General features: G+C 39.7%; 1 protein-coding gene across 9 annotated transcripts in view; it reads right to left on the bottom strand.

Annotated features, from left to right (window-relative positions):
• The window catches only part of sema3d (sema domain, immunoglobulin domain (Ig), short basic domain, secreted, (semaphorin) 3D), a 270876-nt gene that overhangs the window by 115706 nt on the left and 135804 nt on the right, over positions 1-19366 (bottom strand). For 8 of the 9 annotated variants that reach the window (XM_063072672.1, XM_063072668.1, XM_063072670.1 and 5 more), the window contains one exon: positions 5746-5906. The exons of the other annotated variant lie outside the window; for it this stretch is intronic. In XM_063072672.1, the coding sequence (XP_062928742.1) occupies positions 5746-5906 (161 nt within the window). The remainder of the gene's footprint in view (positions 1-5745; positions 5907-19366) is intronic. 9 annotated transcript variants of the gene reach the window in all.

Here is a 19366-nt window from a genome sequence, read left to right as displayed (position 1 = left end):
AATAAATTAACGTGGTGCAAAAAGAGCACAAAGAAATACTGAGGTAGTGTATCCGGGTTCATTGTCCATTGGGAAATCTGACGGCATAGGGAAGAAGCTGTTCCTGAAATGTTGAGTGTGTGTCGTCACTGTCACATATGGGGTGCACCAGCTACAGGAAACATCCACTCTCTTCACTGTCAAATGTGTGGTGTCCAGCTAAAAAATGTTCTGCATTTACTTGCCCAGCCTACTCCAATAGAACCTCCCAAGTACATGAATTCTTGGACACATGACCACCCAAACACCTAACCTGTCAAAGGCATGCCCTGTCAAACATTGATCTCCCAAATGTGTGGCCTTCCAAATGCATGACCTCCAAAACGTGTGATCTCCAAGATACATGACCTCCAAAATACAAGACTTCCCAAATGTGGGACCTCATAACCAGTGTCAGTAATGTGCCTTCGCAGTAAAACAGCCTGCATCCAACTCCTGCCTTTCACAAACCCAATGAAGGACTGGGTTACTGACACTCCACAAGTCTTAGTGATACCCGATAGATCAGGAGTTCAATACTCAGTCCAGCAGGTGATCTATGAAGCGAAGAGTAAAGGGAGCACTCAGTGTGTTCCGTAGCATCATATTAATTTGTGCCTCTGGGGGGGAGACTATTCTTCTCATCAATCTTTGTTCTGCCCCATTTTTGTAATCAGAAGCATTTGAACCTAATGGCATTTTAATAACACCCACTATTCTGATATATTGATTGTTTACCCGATTCTCATCTGATACATTTCACTCAGGGATACACTACGAAGATGAGGTAACAACTCGAACATGAGAAAAGCAGGAGTTTAATAAATCATTCAGCCTTCGAGCCTGGAACTACTAATTAACCAGTTATCAGTTGATCTACGTCCACTGTTCTCAATGTGAAGTAAGACAAACAAAGAATTCAGATTCCCTAATTCTGTGCGACATTTTCTAAGCACTACCTGTAAAATGTAATTTTCTGAAACTGTTTCTCAGTGGAATGAGAGCTGTTAGCAATTTTTGTCTGACGTGATCCTCATAAATGTACAGTTTGTATACACACTGTCAGTGAAAGCACACCACGTTGTGACAAACCAAGCCTGGATTTTTTTAAAAATTAACTTTACATTGAGTTACTTGCTAAATACTTCATGAAAACTTTGGCAACTTCTATACTTTTTAATCTAAACAATGTCAAAGATTTATTAATCAAAATCATTGGCCCTCAACAAATAAATCGTGATTCTCGATTTTGCAATGACAAATGACAGTGAAACTATTGGTGTTCACCAAGATTACCTCAAAGAACTACCTTCTTCTATGGTGTACATTACTGAAAATCCCATTGAAATTGTATTGCTTTTTTGAGGTCACTAAATTAATGAGACATCCTGAAAATTACTTCTTACATAGTTCAGCCTGGACTAGATGGGCCAAAGGGTCTATTTCTGTTCTGTTGTGCTCTATGTGAAGTCTAATTCTCTTAATGTCCGTTGCAAATTTCCATGAATAAAAAATATGGAAAATAATGTTGTAGAATTTTTTGTGATGTTTCAGCATTACCCTTAACCTCAAATCTGTACCCCAATCTTGATTTCACTCTTGGTAAAATGTTTAGAAGTTCATTAAAGAACAAAGGACATAGAACATAGAATATTACAGCACTACGTTGGCCTACGATGTTGTGTCAGTACTTTAATCTACTCTAAAATCAATCTAACCCTTCCCTCCTACATGGTTCTTCATTTTTCTATCATCCATGTGCCTATCTAGGAGTTAAAGTGAGAGCTTTTTACTTCCTGTTTCGATACCTTTAAGAACTCTTATTTTTTTGATTGGCTGTCAGGCTGCCTGGTAGTGTCACTTTTTTTGGAAAAATCATCAGTGGAGACAGGGAAGCCCACTCCTCCAAGATGGTCAGATGCTGGGTTGCAGCTTGAGGTCAAAGAGAATGTTACCCTAAACCACAGTCCACAAAGTTTGAAATTTTTCCGATTCTTATACTTACTTCATGGAATATAATTTCTTCCAGGACTACCTTCAATACTTCATTTGAAGTTCTACACTTGTATAAATGCGTAAAAAGGTCAAATTCTTCCAGCAATTGAGAAGCAGGCAGCAGTTAGAAAATAATATCTGACTGTAATTGATACAAACTACATCGAAAGACAGGGCAGATGAGGTTGTCACAAATTCTATGCCTTCTGTCTCTAGATGGCTTATTCATGGGTCATATTTCCATCTTTCTTTCACTTTTCATGCAAACTCACATTATATTCTGCAAACTTTGAAAAGAAATCTGAATGTGGCCGATGGTTTTGTTCTAGTTCTGGAAGAAAAACACCCCTTCACCCCATTGCATCCAATTATCAAACAAGAGGTCCTCATTGTTTTTGAAATGTCCCATTGCAACAGTGAACCTCATGATATATTTGAGCTTAACTTGGCAAATCTTTAAAAATTTAATTATAAAGGAATTGTTAAGCCTTAAATGCCAAGGTTGCTAGCTTATGAAATTAACCATAGTTTTCTGATTATTTGGCAGAGCAGTGGTTAACAGTTGCTCACTAATCAGCAGATTAATGAATTATTTACTTTAATTGGGTTCACAGGAATTGGAGATTACTCTCTGCATACCAGCCTTTGATATCCCCACTAGGTTTAAAACCCCTTCTGTCAGTTATCCTAAGACTCAAATGCGAAACCAGACAGAAATCTGTCTAATTGGAATCTTGGTTAAAATTCATTATGTATTTTATTTTTGTCCTGCAGGATGCATACCTGACCAGGAAGGGCAGTGTTCCAACCTACTCTTGAACTGAGTGACTCACTTGGTCAATCCAAAAGGGAATTAACAGAAAAGATTTACGAGGATGTTGCCAGGACGAGAGGAGCTGACTTCTAGACAAAGATTGAGCCGGCTTACTCTTTATTTCTCGGAGTGTAGGAGACTGATGGGTGATCTTAAAGTGGAGCATAGGTAGGTTCAAAGTTATCTCTTGGAGAAGATAAATAACAGAGTTGTACTGAACATGCATATTTGACAATAAAATGAACCTTGAACCTTGAGTTAACTCATTACCAAAGTCACCATATACATATATTGTCACCATATACACATTTTCATGGGCATTCATAGTAAATACAAAGAAAGTCAATAGAATTAATGAAAGAGTTCACAAACAAAACGGACAAACAACCAAAGACAACAAACTGCAAATACAAAAAGAAACAAAAACAAACAAAATAATAAACAAATAGGCAATAAATATCAAGAACATGAGATGAAGAGCTTTGAAAGTGAGTCCATAGGTTGTGGGAACAGTTCAGTGAAGTTGAGTGAAGCTATCCCCTTTGGTTCAAGATGCTGATGATTGAGGGGTAATAACGGTTCCTGAATCTGGAGGTACGAGTCCCAAGGCTCCTGTACCTTCTTCCTATGGCAGCAAGGAGAAGAGAGCCTAGCCTTGGTGGTGGGGTCGTTGATGATGAATGCTGATTTCCTACAACAGAGCTCCTTGTAGGCGTGCTCAGTGGCGGGGAGGGTCTTACCCATGATGGACTGGGCTGTAGGTCTTACCAAAGGTTGGGAAATCAAGAACTTAAGGTCACAGGAGAAATAATTAAGAGGAGCCAGAGGGGTAAGTATTTCACAAAGAGGGTTGTCAGGATATGGGATGAGCTACCAAAGAAAGAGGTTGGAGCAGATACATTAACAACATTTAAAAGACACCTGAACATGGATGGGAAAGGGTTAAATGGATATGAGACAAACACAGGCAAATGGGACCAGCTTAGATGGATGTTTTGGTTGGCATGTATCACTTGGGCAGAAGGGCCTTTCCCAGGCAGTATGACACTATGACTGTAATAATCAGCCAGACTCCGCACAATTCACGTTCACCTTGAATTGGTCCCTTCTTCCTTCTGACAGCACTCAGCCATGAGGTCAGCGACTCAATCAACCGGACACCGGAACTGCACATTAGCTGGTCTGGGTAAGGATATTAGTGGAACAGAAGGAAGTGGGGGGGAATGGATAATTCTGTGATCATTGTTACTTCTTCAGGGCCTTTAATACCTAATATCTGGGAGCTATATGATTCACTAAAACATGGATACCCGTCAAGATAGAACTCAACCAAAGTCATCATAAGAAAGATGTGGATGCTCTAGAGGGGCTTTCCCAGATTTAGCAGAATGATGCCTGGATTGGAGAGAAAGTCATATGAGGGTAGGATGAGTGAGTAGGTCTTTTTTCTTTGAAGTGAAGGAGGATGAGAGATGTATAAGGAAATAAAGGCATGGATAGAGTGGGCAGCCTGCACCATTTTCCCGGGGTGGAAATGGTTAATCCGACAAGGCACAATTTTAACATGAAATGGAGGAAAGTGTAGGGGGAATGTTAGAAGTTGGTTTTTTGGAGGGTGCATGAAATGTATTGCCAGGGGTGGTAGTAGAGGCAAATACATCAGGGATATTTAAGAGACTTTTAGATAGGCACATGGATGATAGAAAAATGGAGGGCTGTGTGGGAGGGAAGGATGAGATGGATCTTAAAGTAGGTTAAGGGGTCAGCACAACATCACAGCCCTGTACAGAGCTGTGATGGTCTCTGTTCTAAAATGTAGTGAAATTGTCCAAATCCATGATTAGGCCTGAGGAGTACCTTGACTAAACTTACCTTGACACGATAAAATCGGTTAAGCTTCGCGACTCTGTGATTTACTGTGGGAAAACTCCTTACCCAGATCCGCTGGCGATTTACCTCAGGGTTCTGCCCAATTTGGTGTAATTTATGATGTGGGACAAGACTACAGAAGAGACTCCTCTGAAAATATGCAGGGAGCTGGGTCTTCCTAGATGGCTGTGTCTTTACTTCCTGTCCCAAGGTTCCTAAACCCTGCTGAGGGTCAGCTATTGGCATTAGACATTCCCAGACGTGTCCCACTCCACTGAAACAAGTAGGAGGTACAACAGGATTGTACACTGTGCATACGAAGACAATAGGAACATAACAACACATTGTAAAAATGTCTGGAGGACATGAAGTTAAGGTAAAAAGAGAGGACATTTAAAGGAAATTTTCTTTTTACAGAGTGGGTGCCTGGGTGTCAGGGTTGGTGGTGGTACTGGTGTTCAAACAACTGTTAGACCAGGCAGGGAATGGATGGAGATGGAATACGTTGCAAGTAGAAGGGATTTAATTTAATTTGACATTATGCTCTGCACAAAGGGACTGCTCCTGTGCTCTTCTACGTTTTAGCAGAACAGAAACTAGAAGCAATAACGCCAGAATCTCTCATGTGTCGCACCTCAGGCTTATGGGCAGTGTGTCCGCAAATTTCTTGTTCTCAAAACCTCCCTTTTTGCACTTCCAGAATTTCCCTGATACAGGAGAGACAGTGCACCCTTCCTCAGCCATACAGACGGAGCTAAGTAGGCAAGAAGATCTTGAGGGGCCTATCTCCAATGTGTTCTGCTGTTTCTAGCTGATACCCTCGCCTCAGCACTTCTCTCCGTCCTCATACCCCCTGCATGTTTACTATTGATCTGAATTTTAAATATAGTCAGCAACCTAGCACGTCCAGACTTAGGCCATCACAGCCCACTTTGATAAGTTCTGGGGCAAAGGGGGATGCCTTTAAGCACATCCCAAGAAAATTAAGAGCATTTGCCTTCAGTCCTGAATGTGACTAAAGCCAGAGATGACCAAAGATGTTCTCTCACCTTCCGTATGTTTTTGTTGAGGTTGTCCAAGTTGAGCAGGAAGATGTGATCCTTGGCTCCCAGGAGCAGTTTCCCTCTCTCCTCATCTATCAGAATAGTTTGAAAATCAAAGCCCTCGGCAGATCCCAGGAATGGAATGCAGCTGTTTGAGATCAACAGATCTGTGGGAGAGCAACAAAAGAATGTTTTTTTTAGATCTCTCATGTGCCTTTTCTACAAATACAGTCCACACCTCATGCTTATGGGCAGTGTGTCTGCAAAATTCTAGTTGTCAAAACCTCTTTTTTTTGCATTTCCTGACTTTCCCTGGCAGGAGAGACAGTGCACCCTTCCTCGGCCAAACAGATGGAGCTAAATTAATAAGGAGAGCTAGAGGGGTCTTCGTTGAGTTAGAGAGTATCTCCACTCTGATGTATCAAGTTGATATTGTGTCAACAGTTTGATCGGGGTACCATTTCACAGGCATCAAGTGGCCACATCACCCACATCAAAACTGGATCTGGTCTGGAGTCACCCATCTCCTTCTAGGAGGGCGAGACCTATGCACGATACCTTTAGGTCCTGGGCGAGCTCTCCGCTGATTGGATGGAGGTTCTGGTCCAATCCTCATTGTGTTCATCATCTATGTCAAGCTTCACGATGAGAGTAACAGGACCGACCGTGGGGGTTCGGAGGGTGATCCGAGCCCACACACAATTACTGACAGCTGACAGCATCAAAGTATTCAGAGCGCACCAGCGGTTCTACGTCATTAAGAATTTGAGGTTCATTAAGTTACCAAAGACTCTTGCAAATTTCTAACAGATTGCTTTCTATTTGCACTATTTATTTATTTGGTTGATTTGATTATATATTCACATTGTTATTGATAATAATTTTTAGATATTACACTCTACTGCTGCCCCAAAACAAATTTCACGTCATATGGCAGTGATAACAAACCTGATTCTAATTCTGATTCAGAGTTTTCCGCTTGCTCACTTGCTCTTTTGTCTGTGTGAGAGACCCCACTTTTAATGTATTTCAATGCTGATTGACAGATCTGAGGTTCAGGATGTCAGGGTGACAACCACAGACATCAGAAACTAAAGCAGGTATTTCAACATGCGTACCCTTCGGATTTAACATCATCTGAACCTTTCAAACGGCCCATTGTCTAGCATCTGACGTGGGGCTATCAGGTACTCAGATAAGGTTAACCAGCAAAGCGGCGAACACAATGCCCATTTCCTTCCAAATGATCGTGAGTATTAGATTTCCCGCAGTCTGCCTGAGGCTGACAATCAGCACTGGTAACTGAGAGAGGAAAGCACAACGGACAGGGTAATGGGAAGTGAGGAATTGTACAGCAGGATTTCTCCTGAGTCATGCACAAGGTGCATTGGCTCGTCCTGTTGACCAGTGAAACCCCAGAGTAATGGTCTTCCTGCTCTCACAACGGTTTACAGCTACAGACTTTCTTCCCCACCCACCCGTCTCTGCTGTTTGGACCTTAGTAGGATCTCTATTCAGCAAACACCACACCATTTCTCTCAGATAGAACCAATGAATTTTATATTGCAGAGGAGTGACTGGAGGAAAGATCAGGGGAAGATAATAGAGGTAGTTTTTTTTACACAGAGAGTGGTGAGTGACTGGAACACACTGCAGATACTGATATAATAGGGACTCATAAGAGACTCTTGGATGGGTACATGGATGTACATTTGTAAGAAAAATAGAGGGTTGTGGTTTATGGAGAAGGGAAGGGTTAGATTAATCATGGAGTAGGTTAGAAGGCTGGCACAACATTGTAATCCAAGGAGCATGTAACTCTGCAAGACTAGTCTTTATTCTTTTTTTTTTTCTTTTTAAATCTTTTTATTGAGTAAGTATACAAAAAAGGTAAGCCATATAAACATTAATACAATGTTAAAGTATAATAAAATTCCAAAAGATAACAATACCAAAAAGAAAATACTACAAACAATGTAATTTAAGCATAAGAAACCAAGATAACATAATAGTATACTAGATTTTATATATATCAATGGAAAAAAAAAGAAAAAAAAAAACCCCAAAAAAAAACCCACCGTGCAACTAACTAAAAGCAAAGCAAAGCAATGGGCTAACTTGAAACCAAACAGAGTTAAACTTAAAATCACGTCCTCAATCCCGACCTCCATTAAAACAGTGAAGAAAAAACAAGAAGGGTAAATATTACATTAAATGAAAATATCGAATAAAAGGTCCCCAAATCTGTTCAAATTTAAATGAAGAATCATAAAGGTTACTTCTAATTTTCTCCAGATTCAAACATAAAATCGTCTGAGAAAACCAAAAAAAGGTAGTTGGAGCATTAAGCTCTTTCCAATGTTGTAAAATACATCTTTTCGCCATTAAAGTAAGAAATGCAATCATTCTACGGGCTGAAGGGGAAAGATTACTAGAAATTTTAGGTAGTCCAAAGATAGCAGTAATAGGGTGAGGAGAGATATCTATATTTAATACCTTAGAAATAATATTGAAAATATCTCTCCAAAAAGTTTCCAAAGTAGGGCAAGACCAAAACATATGAGTTAAAGAGGCTATCTGCCCCGAACATCTATCACAGAAAGGATTAATATGCGAGTAAAAACGCGCTAACTTATCTTTGGACATATGTGCTCTATGAACCACTTTAAATTGAATTAGGGAATGTTTAGCACAAATAGAGGAAGTATTAACTAATTGTAAAATCTGCCCCCAATCATCCACAGAAATGGTAAGCCCCAATTCCTGTTCCCAATCTACCCTAATCTTATCAAATGGAGCTTTCCTAAGTTTCATAATAATATTATAAATCATAGCCGATGCACCTTTCTGACATGGATTAAGGTTAATTATCGAATCTAAAATATATATAGGAGGAAGCATTGGAAAGGAAGAAAGTATAGTACTTAGGAAATTTCTAACTTGTAAATATCTAAAAAAATGTATTCTTGATAAGTTATATTTATTAGATAATTGTTCAAAAGACATAAGGGAACCATCTAAAAATAAATCCAAAAACCGTAAAATACCCTTAGTCTTCCAAGTTTGAAAAGCGCGATCCGTAAAAGAGGGAGGAAAAAATATGTTACCTAAAATAGGAATCGCTAACCCGAATTGATTAAGATCAAAAAATTTTCTGAATTGAAACCAAATGCGCAAAGCATATTTAACTATCGGGTTAGAGACCTGCTTAAGACGTTTCGAATCAAAAGGAAGAGAGGAACCTAAAATAGAACCAAGTGTATAACCCTGAACAGATTGTAATTCCAATGCTACCCATTTAGGAATAGATAGTATGTCCCGGTCAAGTAACCAAAATTTCATATGTCGAATATTAATAGCCCAATAATAAAATCTAAAGTTAGGTAATGCTAAACCTCCATCTCTCTTAGCTTTCTGTAAATGTATTTTACCCAGTCTCGGATTCTTATTCTGCCAAATAAATGAAGAAATTTTAGAGTCAACTTTATCAAAAAAAGATTTAGGAACGAAAATTGGTAATGCCTGAAACACATATAAAAATTTTGGCAAAAAAAACATCTTAACTGCATTAATACGACCAATCAAAGTTAAATATAAGGGAAACCATTTAGATGAAAGTTGAGTAATATGGTCTATTAATGGTAAAAAGTTAGTCTTAAATAAATCTTTATGTTTACAAGTAATTTTAATCCCAAGATATGAAAAGTAATTATTAATCAATTTAAATGGAAATTTATAATATAAGGGAAGATGTTTATTAATCGGAAAAAGTTCACTCTTACTAAGATTTAATTTATAACCTGAGAAAAGACCAAATTGTGCTAATAACTCTAAAACAGCAGGAATGGATCTCTCAGGATTAGAAATATATAAAAGTAAATCATCAGCATAGAGTGATAATTTATGGGACTTTAATCCCCGAGTTATCCCAGTAATATTTGAAGATTCTCGAATAGCAATTGCAAGAGGTTCTAATGCAATATCAAATAATAGGGGACTAAGAGGACAGCCTTGTCGAGTACCACGAAAGAGAGGAAAAAAAGGTGAGTTTAAGGAGTTAGTACGAACCGAGGCTACAGGGGAGTGATATAACAGTTTAATCCAGGATATAAATTTCAAGCTAAAATTAAACATTTCAAGCACCTTAAATAAATAAGGCCATTCTACTCTATCAAAAGCTTTCTCGGCATCTAAAGAAATAACACACTCAGGAACATTTTGTGAGGGAGTATAAACGATATTTAACAATGTACGAATATTATAAAAAGAGTAACGACCTTTAATAAAACCCGTTTGGTCTTCCGAAATAATAGAAGGGAGTACTTTTTCTAGTCTATTTGCTAATAACTTAGAAAAAACTTTAGAATCAACATTTAATAAAGATATTGGTCTATAAGATGCACATTGAGCAGGGTCTTTATCCTTCTTTAGTATTAAAGAAATTGATGCTCTATTAAAAGATTCCGGAAGTTTACCAAGTTTCAAAGAAGCCTCAAAAACCTTATAGAGCCAAGGAATCAATAAGGAAGCAAAACATTTATAAAATTCAACGGTAAACCCATCAGGGCCAGGAGCTTTCCCCAGATTCATAGAAAAAATAACATTCTTAATCTCATCCATTGTAATGGAAGTATCTAATAAAGAAGACATATCCTGTGAAATCAGAGGGAAGTCTAACTTATCTAAAAAATCATTCATATATTTAGAATCTCGAGGAGACTCTGATTGATATAAAGAAGAATAAAAATCACAAAAGGATCTTAAGTTCCGATTCGTGGAAGATTTCAGTAAACCAATCTGGGACCAACGGGTCCGTTACAGATCCGTGATGTCGGAATTCTATAAGATGGATTTAAGACCAGCGCTGCTGTACCCTGCACGTCTAAGGATTCGCATGTTAGATGGAGCCCTTCGTTTTTTTGATTCTCCATCGGATGCCCAGAGTTATCTGAATCAACTTTCATCTTCAACATCTTAATTGCCTTTTTTTTAATTTTCTCCGTTGATCGGAGGCTGTGAATTGGTTGGTTTTAACTTTTCTGTGCCCTATTTGGGCAGAAAAGTTTACTTTCGATTTCTTAATATGGCTGCTAAACTTTCTTTTTAACTGCGTCATTTCTTTCTTTTCCCAGGGGATTCTGGGTGGTTACTTCCCTTTTGTCATCTTACGTATTTCCTGTGCGGCCTTAAATTTTGTAGTTTTTTTTAAATTTTATTCTGTTTTGCTTTTTATAATCATTTTATGTTAATAATCCTATTTTTTTTGTTGCTGTGTCTATTCATGAGTTTGAGGTTTATTGTGGTTTTTTTTTTAATATATACTTTCCGGCTTTTGTTCTGTTCTGTGTGTATTTTAATTGAGCTAACTTTTTTTTACTTATTTTTTTACTGTTTTTACAATTAGCTGATCCTTTTCATATTTATACCTTTTTTTTAGGGAGCGTATACCGGAAGTCATGGGGGTAGTTTTAGCGCTTGCTTCTTTCTGGCGGGTCTGCTTTAGATTTCGCCTTGGGGTCCTGGGGTGGGGGGCGGTGGGAGGGGCTTCACGTTTTAGTTTGTTTCTCTTTGGGCTATATACATTATTGAAGTATTGGTTGCGTCCTTTTCCCCGGTATCTTTTGTATGTTCTGTTTCCTCTCCGGGTTTGTGGGTCGCGCCTATTGTCAATCCTCCTTGTTATGGGTTGACTTTAGGATTTATGGAGTCTATTATTAATTTTGTCTCCTGGAATACTAATGGTCTTAATCATCCTATTAAAAGGAAAAAAGTTTTTAAAGTGTTCCGGAGACTTAAAGCACAAATTTTATTTTTACAAGAGACCCATGTACGGAGGGGGGACAGACTACGTTTTTTCAAATTCTGGAAGGGACAACAATTTCATTCGAACTCCAATGCTAAGATTCGAGGTGTCTCTATTTTTATAGACTCCTCAGTTACTTTTATACAACAGGATATTATCTCTGATCCGAATGGTAGATTTTTATTGGTTAGTGGTTTATTATTTAATAAAAAAGTAGTTTTGGTTAATGTTTATGCTCCTAATATGGATTGTCCGGAATTTTATAAATCATTGTTTGATCAGTTTCCGAATTTGAACGAGTTTTCATTGATTTGGGGCGGAGATCTTAATACCTGTTTATCTCCAGCTTTGGACCGTTCGGCTCCTTTACGGACTTTACCTAATAAATCTGCAAATTTGATTAATTTTTTCCTTTCTGATTCTGGGTCGACGGACATTTGGCGTTTTCTGCATCCTCAGGAAAAAGATTTTTCCTTCTTTTCACATGTTCATCATTCCTATTCAAGAATTGATTATTTTTTCATTGATTCTCGTCTCATTCCTTCAGTGATTAAATGTGATTATGATTCTATAACCATTTCGGATCATGCTCCACTTAAGCTTTCTATTAAAATTATGGCCAATATACCAAACAATAGACAATGGCGTTTTAATTCGCTGTTGCTTCAGGACTCGGACTTTGTTAATTTTATGAATGAACAGATTGAGCTTTTTTTTACAATTAACCATACAGAAGATATTTCGGTTAACACTCTTTGGGACACTTTTAAAGCCTATATTCGGGGTCAGATTATTTCGTATTCCATTGCTTTGAGGAAGAAACAGAAGCAGGAGGAGATGGTAATTGTGGACAAGATTAAAGAAATTGATAAGAAATATGTTATGGCTCCTTCTGAGGAGCTATACAAACAAAGAACTGAACTTCAAATGGAACACAGTTTACTACTCTCGTCCTCGATTGTAAACCAATTAAAGAAAACAAGAAGTGATTTTTATGTTCACAGTGATAAAATTGGCAAGCTGCTGGCTAATCAATTGAAATCTAATTATGTTAAATCTCAAATCAATCAGATTTATAACCAAAATGATCGATTGATATTGGATCATGTGGGGATTAGTCTTTATTCTATAATGTATTGTTACTAATGGTGTACTTTCGAAAGATGATTATTTTGTGCAAAAGAAAAAGCACCCCACAAGCAGGAATAAAGTCACTAATTGGTATCGTCTGAGAGATAGACAACCAAGCCAACAGGCAGAACCTCCCTGTTCTTCTTCAAATCATTTCTTCAGGACCACGTCCAGCACGGTACAGAATAGACACACCTTACAGATGATTCGGCTTACAATCCATCCATTTTAGACCAGACACACCCACTGCTTTTGCACTTTAAACATAGAAATCGCTGTCAGGGGTGGTGGTAGAGGCAGATACATTCGAGGCATTTAAGAGACTCTTAGAAGGGCACATGGATGATGGAAAAATGGAGGGCTATGCGAGAGGGTTAGATTGATCTTGGATTAGATTAAAAGGTTGTGGGCCGAAGGGCCTGTATTGTGCTGTAATGTTCTATGTTGCACGTTCTGAACACAAGGTATCTTTGAGATGGCAGCTGTACTGCAGTATGGCACAGGAGATTTGACCTGATTAAGTGAGCAAGAGTCTGAAAATTGGATAACACCTTCTAACCCAGAGAGGGTGGGTGACATCCAGTGCACCATGGTCAACATTAATCACACACAGGTTGCGGGATTGGAGAATGTAGAAAAACCAAAAACGTGCATGAATGAAACCAAAAAATAAATCACGATAAAATTCTGCTGAGCATTGTGGGTAAACGATGGTGACACCAACATGTGCAGCAACTCTTGCAGGCTACCCCACCCCCCCCCAGCACATCCCTAAATTGTGTTGGTTGCTAACACAGACGTCACATTTCACTGTGTGTTTTAATGGACAAGATTAATAAAATGAATCTAAATCTGAACCTAACTGTGGCATGAAAATATTCACGTCGTGCATGCAAATGTTTGACGTTGAGTCTCTTATTTCCAAAGATAATTTCAGTGGACAGGATTCGGAATGCAGCAATAAATGTGAGCAATCTGTGATCTTTAATCTGTTCAATCAACCTGAATCAAGCAAGTCAACGTTGTGTAAACCTCTGCCTGAAAGAACCTCTCCCATTGAAGCAAATAATAAATACTACCATTAGCTCATGATATATTATTGACAACCTACACTTTTGAATATTCTGTTAAGCATTAGCAAATTCTTCAGATAGAGTCCAGTCCTGACGAAGAGTCTCAGCCCAAAACATCGAGTGTTGGTTCCCCTCAGTGCATGCTACCTGACCTGCTGCGTCCCTCCAGCATTTCGCGCCTGTTACTCTGGATTTCCAACAACTGCAAGACCTCTTGTGTTTAGCAAATCATTCAGCAGTACAGTTCCACAAGAACTCTTGTGCTAATCACTTGTCAAACAGTACATTATAGGTAGTGAAACTTCATAATTTCTCAATTTCAGGAAATTTAGCACATATGCTTCAAGGCTTTGACATTTTGCAGCGATGTTATTTTACGGAATCTTTAATCTTCCTTTTGTAATCATTAACAGGTGCCCGGTTCCTTAGTACTTTGTTAGTACAGTTGGTACTCTGCAAACTGAGAAGAATTATATTCGAAAACAATGATAAAAAAACTATTTCTAGAGTTTCCTGTGCACAGACTGAAGCATTGAATTTTCTGTCTTAGAATTGTGTCAAACTAATCTGGAAAGAGTGCATTTATGGAAAGAGAGCAGTTTGATATTAATTATGAATAGTATCGTCAAATTGTTCATTTACCTATGAAGAACGTACGCCCAGTGTCCACTTTATTTGTTACCTCCTGTACCTAATAACGTAGCCACGGAGTTTAGGTTCCTGGTCTTCTGTTGCTGTAGCCCAAAGTACAACGTGCTGTGCATTTGAAGATGTTCTTCTGCACACCACTGTTGTAACCTGTGATTATTTGAGCTACTATCACCTTCCTGTCAGCTTGAACCAGTCTGGCCATTCTCCTCTGACCTCTCTCAGTAACTAGGCCTTTTTGCCCACAGAACTGCCACTCACTAGATGGTTTTTTTTGTCCTTTGAACCACTCTCTGTAAACTTGAAAATCCCAGGAAATCAGCAGTTTCTGAGATACTCAAACCACTCTGTCTGGCACCAACAATCATTCCACCATCAAAGTGACTTAGATCACATTTCTTCCCCATTCTGATGTTCGGTCTGAACAATAACTGAACTTCTTGACTACGTCTGCATGCTGGTATGCACTGAGCTGCTGCCATGTGATTGGCTGATCAGATATTTGCATTAATAAGCAGGTTTACGGGTGTACCTAATAAAGTGGCCACTGGGTGGACACTGTCACCTATTTGTTGCAGGGTTGACGTTGACTCACCTTTTTTTAAAAAAAAGGATTACCATCATTAAAATCATCTTGTCCTAAGCCCACAGTCACACCTGTCAAAACCAGCTGTCGATTAACATCCGGTCAATGAACCAATGCACGTTCTCAGTGCAGTGAGATCTTCAGATCCCTGTCACATCTATCACTTTCATGTCTCTTTCCAGAGACACGGCCTTGGCTGCGGACATTCCACATTGACAGGCAGCATCACGTTCAAGCAATCTTCTCCTCACTCGAGTACAGATGTCTTTTAGAAAAATATGCGAAGCATTTAATGAGAAGGAATGGTGATGAAATTCCTGGCACTGAAAGACCTGGTGACTCAGATTCCTGGCTCTGCACCCAGTGGTGTTCGCATTTCTAACCAGTAGCACAGATGAATAAACACCTGCAGAACCAGGTGAACTTTCCAACTGTTGTGATGCAAACCTCATCTATTTATTTATCGACTCAGAATAGAGGGACATCCCCTTAGGACGGAGATAAGGAGGAATTTCTTCAGCTAGAGGGTGGTGAATCCGTGGAATTCATTGCCACGGATGGCTGAGGAGGCCAAAGCATTGAGTACATTTAAAGCTGAGATTGATAAGTTCTTGATTAGTAAGTGTGTCAAAGGTCACGGGGAAAAGGCAGGAGAATGGGGTTAACAGATCAGCCATGATGGAATGACGGAGAAGTCTCAATGGTCCAAATGGCCTAATTCTGCTCCTGTGTCTTATGGCCTTTATTTACATGTGTTCAGCACATAGATGTCATTAACAGTGTTCAGCACATAGACGTCATTAACAGAATAACTGGTGAAGCCCCGATGTGAACATGGTGTGAGATCACAGGACAGTCAACTTGCATCAGAATACTGCAGGGAGAATCACTGGGGTCTTTCCCCCCCCCCCCCATTTGTGACATTTACTGGGAACAAATGGTCCGAAGCATTGTCGAGGATCCTTACCACCCATCCCACAATCTCTTCGACCCACTACCATCAGGAAGGAGGTACAGGAGCATCAGGATTAGGACTGCCAGACTGGATAACAGCTTCTACCCTTAGGATCTCAGACTAATGAATACCCTGCCACCACAGAGGTCTCGTCACTAGAAGAACGAGCTGTTTACTGCTTACAGTTCACTGTCTACCTGTGCTGCGAACTACATGCATTTTGAATTATAGTTTATTAAATCATTTGAGGTAATATTTTCTTTTACATGCTGTGTGTGATATATGTTTTGCGGGTGCACCATGGTCTGGAGGAATGATGTTTCATTTGGTTGTATATATGTACAGTCAGATGACAAAGAACCTGAACTTGACCTTATGTGGACCCCTTCAATGTTTGAAACAAGTGTACACTGAGGTGGACAAAGAGAAAACTGAGGAAGTCACATTCGCTCCTCCTACAGACCTCTCAAGGTGAAAGCCTAAGAAAGATTCACCAGGCTAGTTCCAGGAATGAAGAAGTTGCTCTAGCACATGGCTAAAGATATTAGATCAATTCTCTTTGGAGTTTAGAAGAGTGCAAGATATTGACCAAAAAATTGACCACTTTCTCTCCACAGATGCCGCCTGATCCATTGAGTTCTTGCAGCTGTTTGGTTTCTGGCTCCAGATCCTAGTATCTGCTGTCTCTTGTGTGTTACGTTAAAGAGTTCACAGTGAAAACTGGCTAATAGAAAGCAAAGGAGAGTGTGAGGATGCAGGAAGAGCAGTAGTGAGGGAAGTAACAGATCCATTACACACACATACACACGCGCACACACACACACATGCACATTTACAAATTCATTCAGACACACCCTAACATAAAGACATCCACATACACAGAACTCACATGTAACACTTGCATAAATTTCACGTGCACGCACGCGCATACACACACACACAAACACACACACACACATACACACACACCATGAATGTATAAACTCACGTATACACAGAGGCACATCAATTCACATAGCGCACTCACATGCATAAACATACACACAGACACGCACATTCACACACACACAGACACACTCACTCACTCAAACACACAACAGAGAATGAACACAAAAGGTGATACTTAGTTTTACTCTTTACCCAACTGCTGACCTATTTTCTGTTTAAAAAGTTAATTAAATAAGTTTTGATTAGGGGAGGGAACAGCTCTAAAGAGAGAATGTTTTCTGGAGCATCAGAGACTGAGGGGACATCTGACAGAAGTTTATAAATCAAGAGAGGAATGGATAGGGGAGACGATCAGGATCTTCTCCACAGGATGGATTTGCCAAATACTAAAGGACATGAAATAAAGGTGAGATGGGAGTTTACAGGTGTACAGGGCATGTTATTTTGTTTTGACAGAGAGTGGTGGGTCCCTGGAACAGGCTGCTTGTGCAGGAGGCAGATGGAAGAGGGTATTTAAGAGAGTTTTGGCTGGACGAGTCAACATGCAGGGACTGGAGAGATAAGCAACATATGCAGGCAGAAAGGATCAGGTCTGCACTGGCATTGTGGGCCGTTCCTGTGCTGGACTGTTCTACGTTCAATATAAAATTGCATAACTTGGCAACAGGAGGCAAGAATCCTTTCAGATAGTAATTTCAAAATTCAAAAAGACTTTTCAAATGTAAAATTTGTTGCCACATCCAAGGTAGAGACAAAAAGATGTTTGGTCTGTCAGGGAGTCAGGGGTGACGGGAAATAAGGAGGGGGGTGAACTAAGGCCAGGATCAGACCAGCTGTGATCCTGTTGAACAGTTGGGGCAGGTTCAAGGGTCTTAGTGTCTGATTCCTGTTCCTGTCAGTTTTATGTTTCTGAGCGAAAGGATAGGTGAGACCTCCAGCCCAGCAAGAGCCTCAGCTTGCTCCAGTGACCGCGGCTCCCTGCCCCGCCATCGTCATCGGTCAGTGATGCGTGAATGAGAGAGGCAGCCACTTCATGGGAAGTCAGTATATTTAATTATTCAGTCACTTGTGAGAGTTGGAGAAATATGTGCTGACCAATTCAGTCATCCCGGGCAGTTAAAAGCAAACAGATTTTTAAACATTATCAGCCATCCAGGAACCCTGTGTGGGATTATAGAAACTGGAAGGTTGAAGAAGTGATATTTATTGACACGGAGGACCACAGGAAATCTGGCCGCCGCTGTTCACCAGCAATAAGGAGCAGTGAACTGAAGTACAGGCTGCAGAGATTTCAGTTTCCTTCAAGGTGGCTAAGGTGAGGGGCATAATTCTAAGGTGATTGGAGGAAAGTATGGGGAGGGAATATCAGAGGTAGGTTTTGTTTTACACAGAGAGTGGAACGTGCTGCCAGGGGTGGTGGCAGACTCAGATACATTATGAACATTTAAGAATCTCTTAGAAGGGCACGTGGATGAAAGAAAAGTGGACAGCGATGTGATTGGGAAGGGTTAGATTGATCGTGGAGTAGATTAAAAGGCTGGCCCAACATTGCGGGCCGACGGGTCTGTACTTTGCTGTATTTTTCTATTTTCAATCTTCTATATTTCAAATACAGCTTGGACAAAACTTATTTTAAGAATTGATAAATTTAAACCTTACTGTGAGCTGATTTTCAAAACCCCTCGGTCTTATGAACAAGTCTCCACAGGTTCCAGTTGTTCAAGGAAGCACTGGTACATGGAAGAAATTCGCTGTTCTTCGAAGTAGCTCACTACCGCCTACTATGGGCTGATGAAGGAATGGCAGTAATAGTTGTGGTGTGAGTGGAAGAGGGTGATCCACCCACCAACTCACCCCCTCATATGTACACAAACCCTAAGAAACATGCAAAGGTTCCAAAGATTCAAGGAGGAACTTTCACCCAGAGAAAATGATGGAGAGTTGGACCACGTTACTTAGAGAGAGAAGGAAACAGAAAGCCTCATTGCATTTTATAACTGAAGAGCAATAACTGGAGGACTATGGACTCAGGTCAAAAATTGGGCTTTTACTTGGTCATGATGAATGGAAGAAGTCAATTCTGAGGCACAAATTCTTCTTCGTCAGCCATTTTCTGTCAGGTGGGTTTCTACGGAAACCACAAGACAACTCAACTCAGACTGCTTAGTCACAGGGTCCTACAAGGCAACACACTCTTCAGCCTAACTAATCCATGTTGACCATGGTATCCATCTCAGCTCATCCTATTTGCCCATATCTACACTCAAATCTGAGTTTACTGTCATCTGCACAAGTCCATGTGTGCAGAGATACGATGTAAAACTTACTTGCTGCAAAATCAAAGGCTCAGTGCATCGCATAAACGGCATTCACAAGAAAAACACAAATTATGCATACATTTTACAAGTAAACACAAAATAGTCCACTTTAGTGCAAAGTGATTAAAGCGGACATAGTGTTGCTAAACTGTAGTGATAAGGGTT

The sequence above is a fragment of the Mobula hypostoma genome, chromosome 20 (genome assembly GCF_963921235.1).
Source record: "Mobula hypostoma chromosome 20, sMobHyp1.1, whole genome shotgun sequence".
Lineage (NCBI taxonomy): Eukaryota > Metazoa > Chordata > Chondrichthyes > Myliobatiformes > Myliobatidae > Mobula > Mobula hypostoma.
The sequence above is the reverse complement of the archived record's forward strand: the minus strand, read 5'-3'. Positions and strand labels throughout refer to the sequence as shown.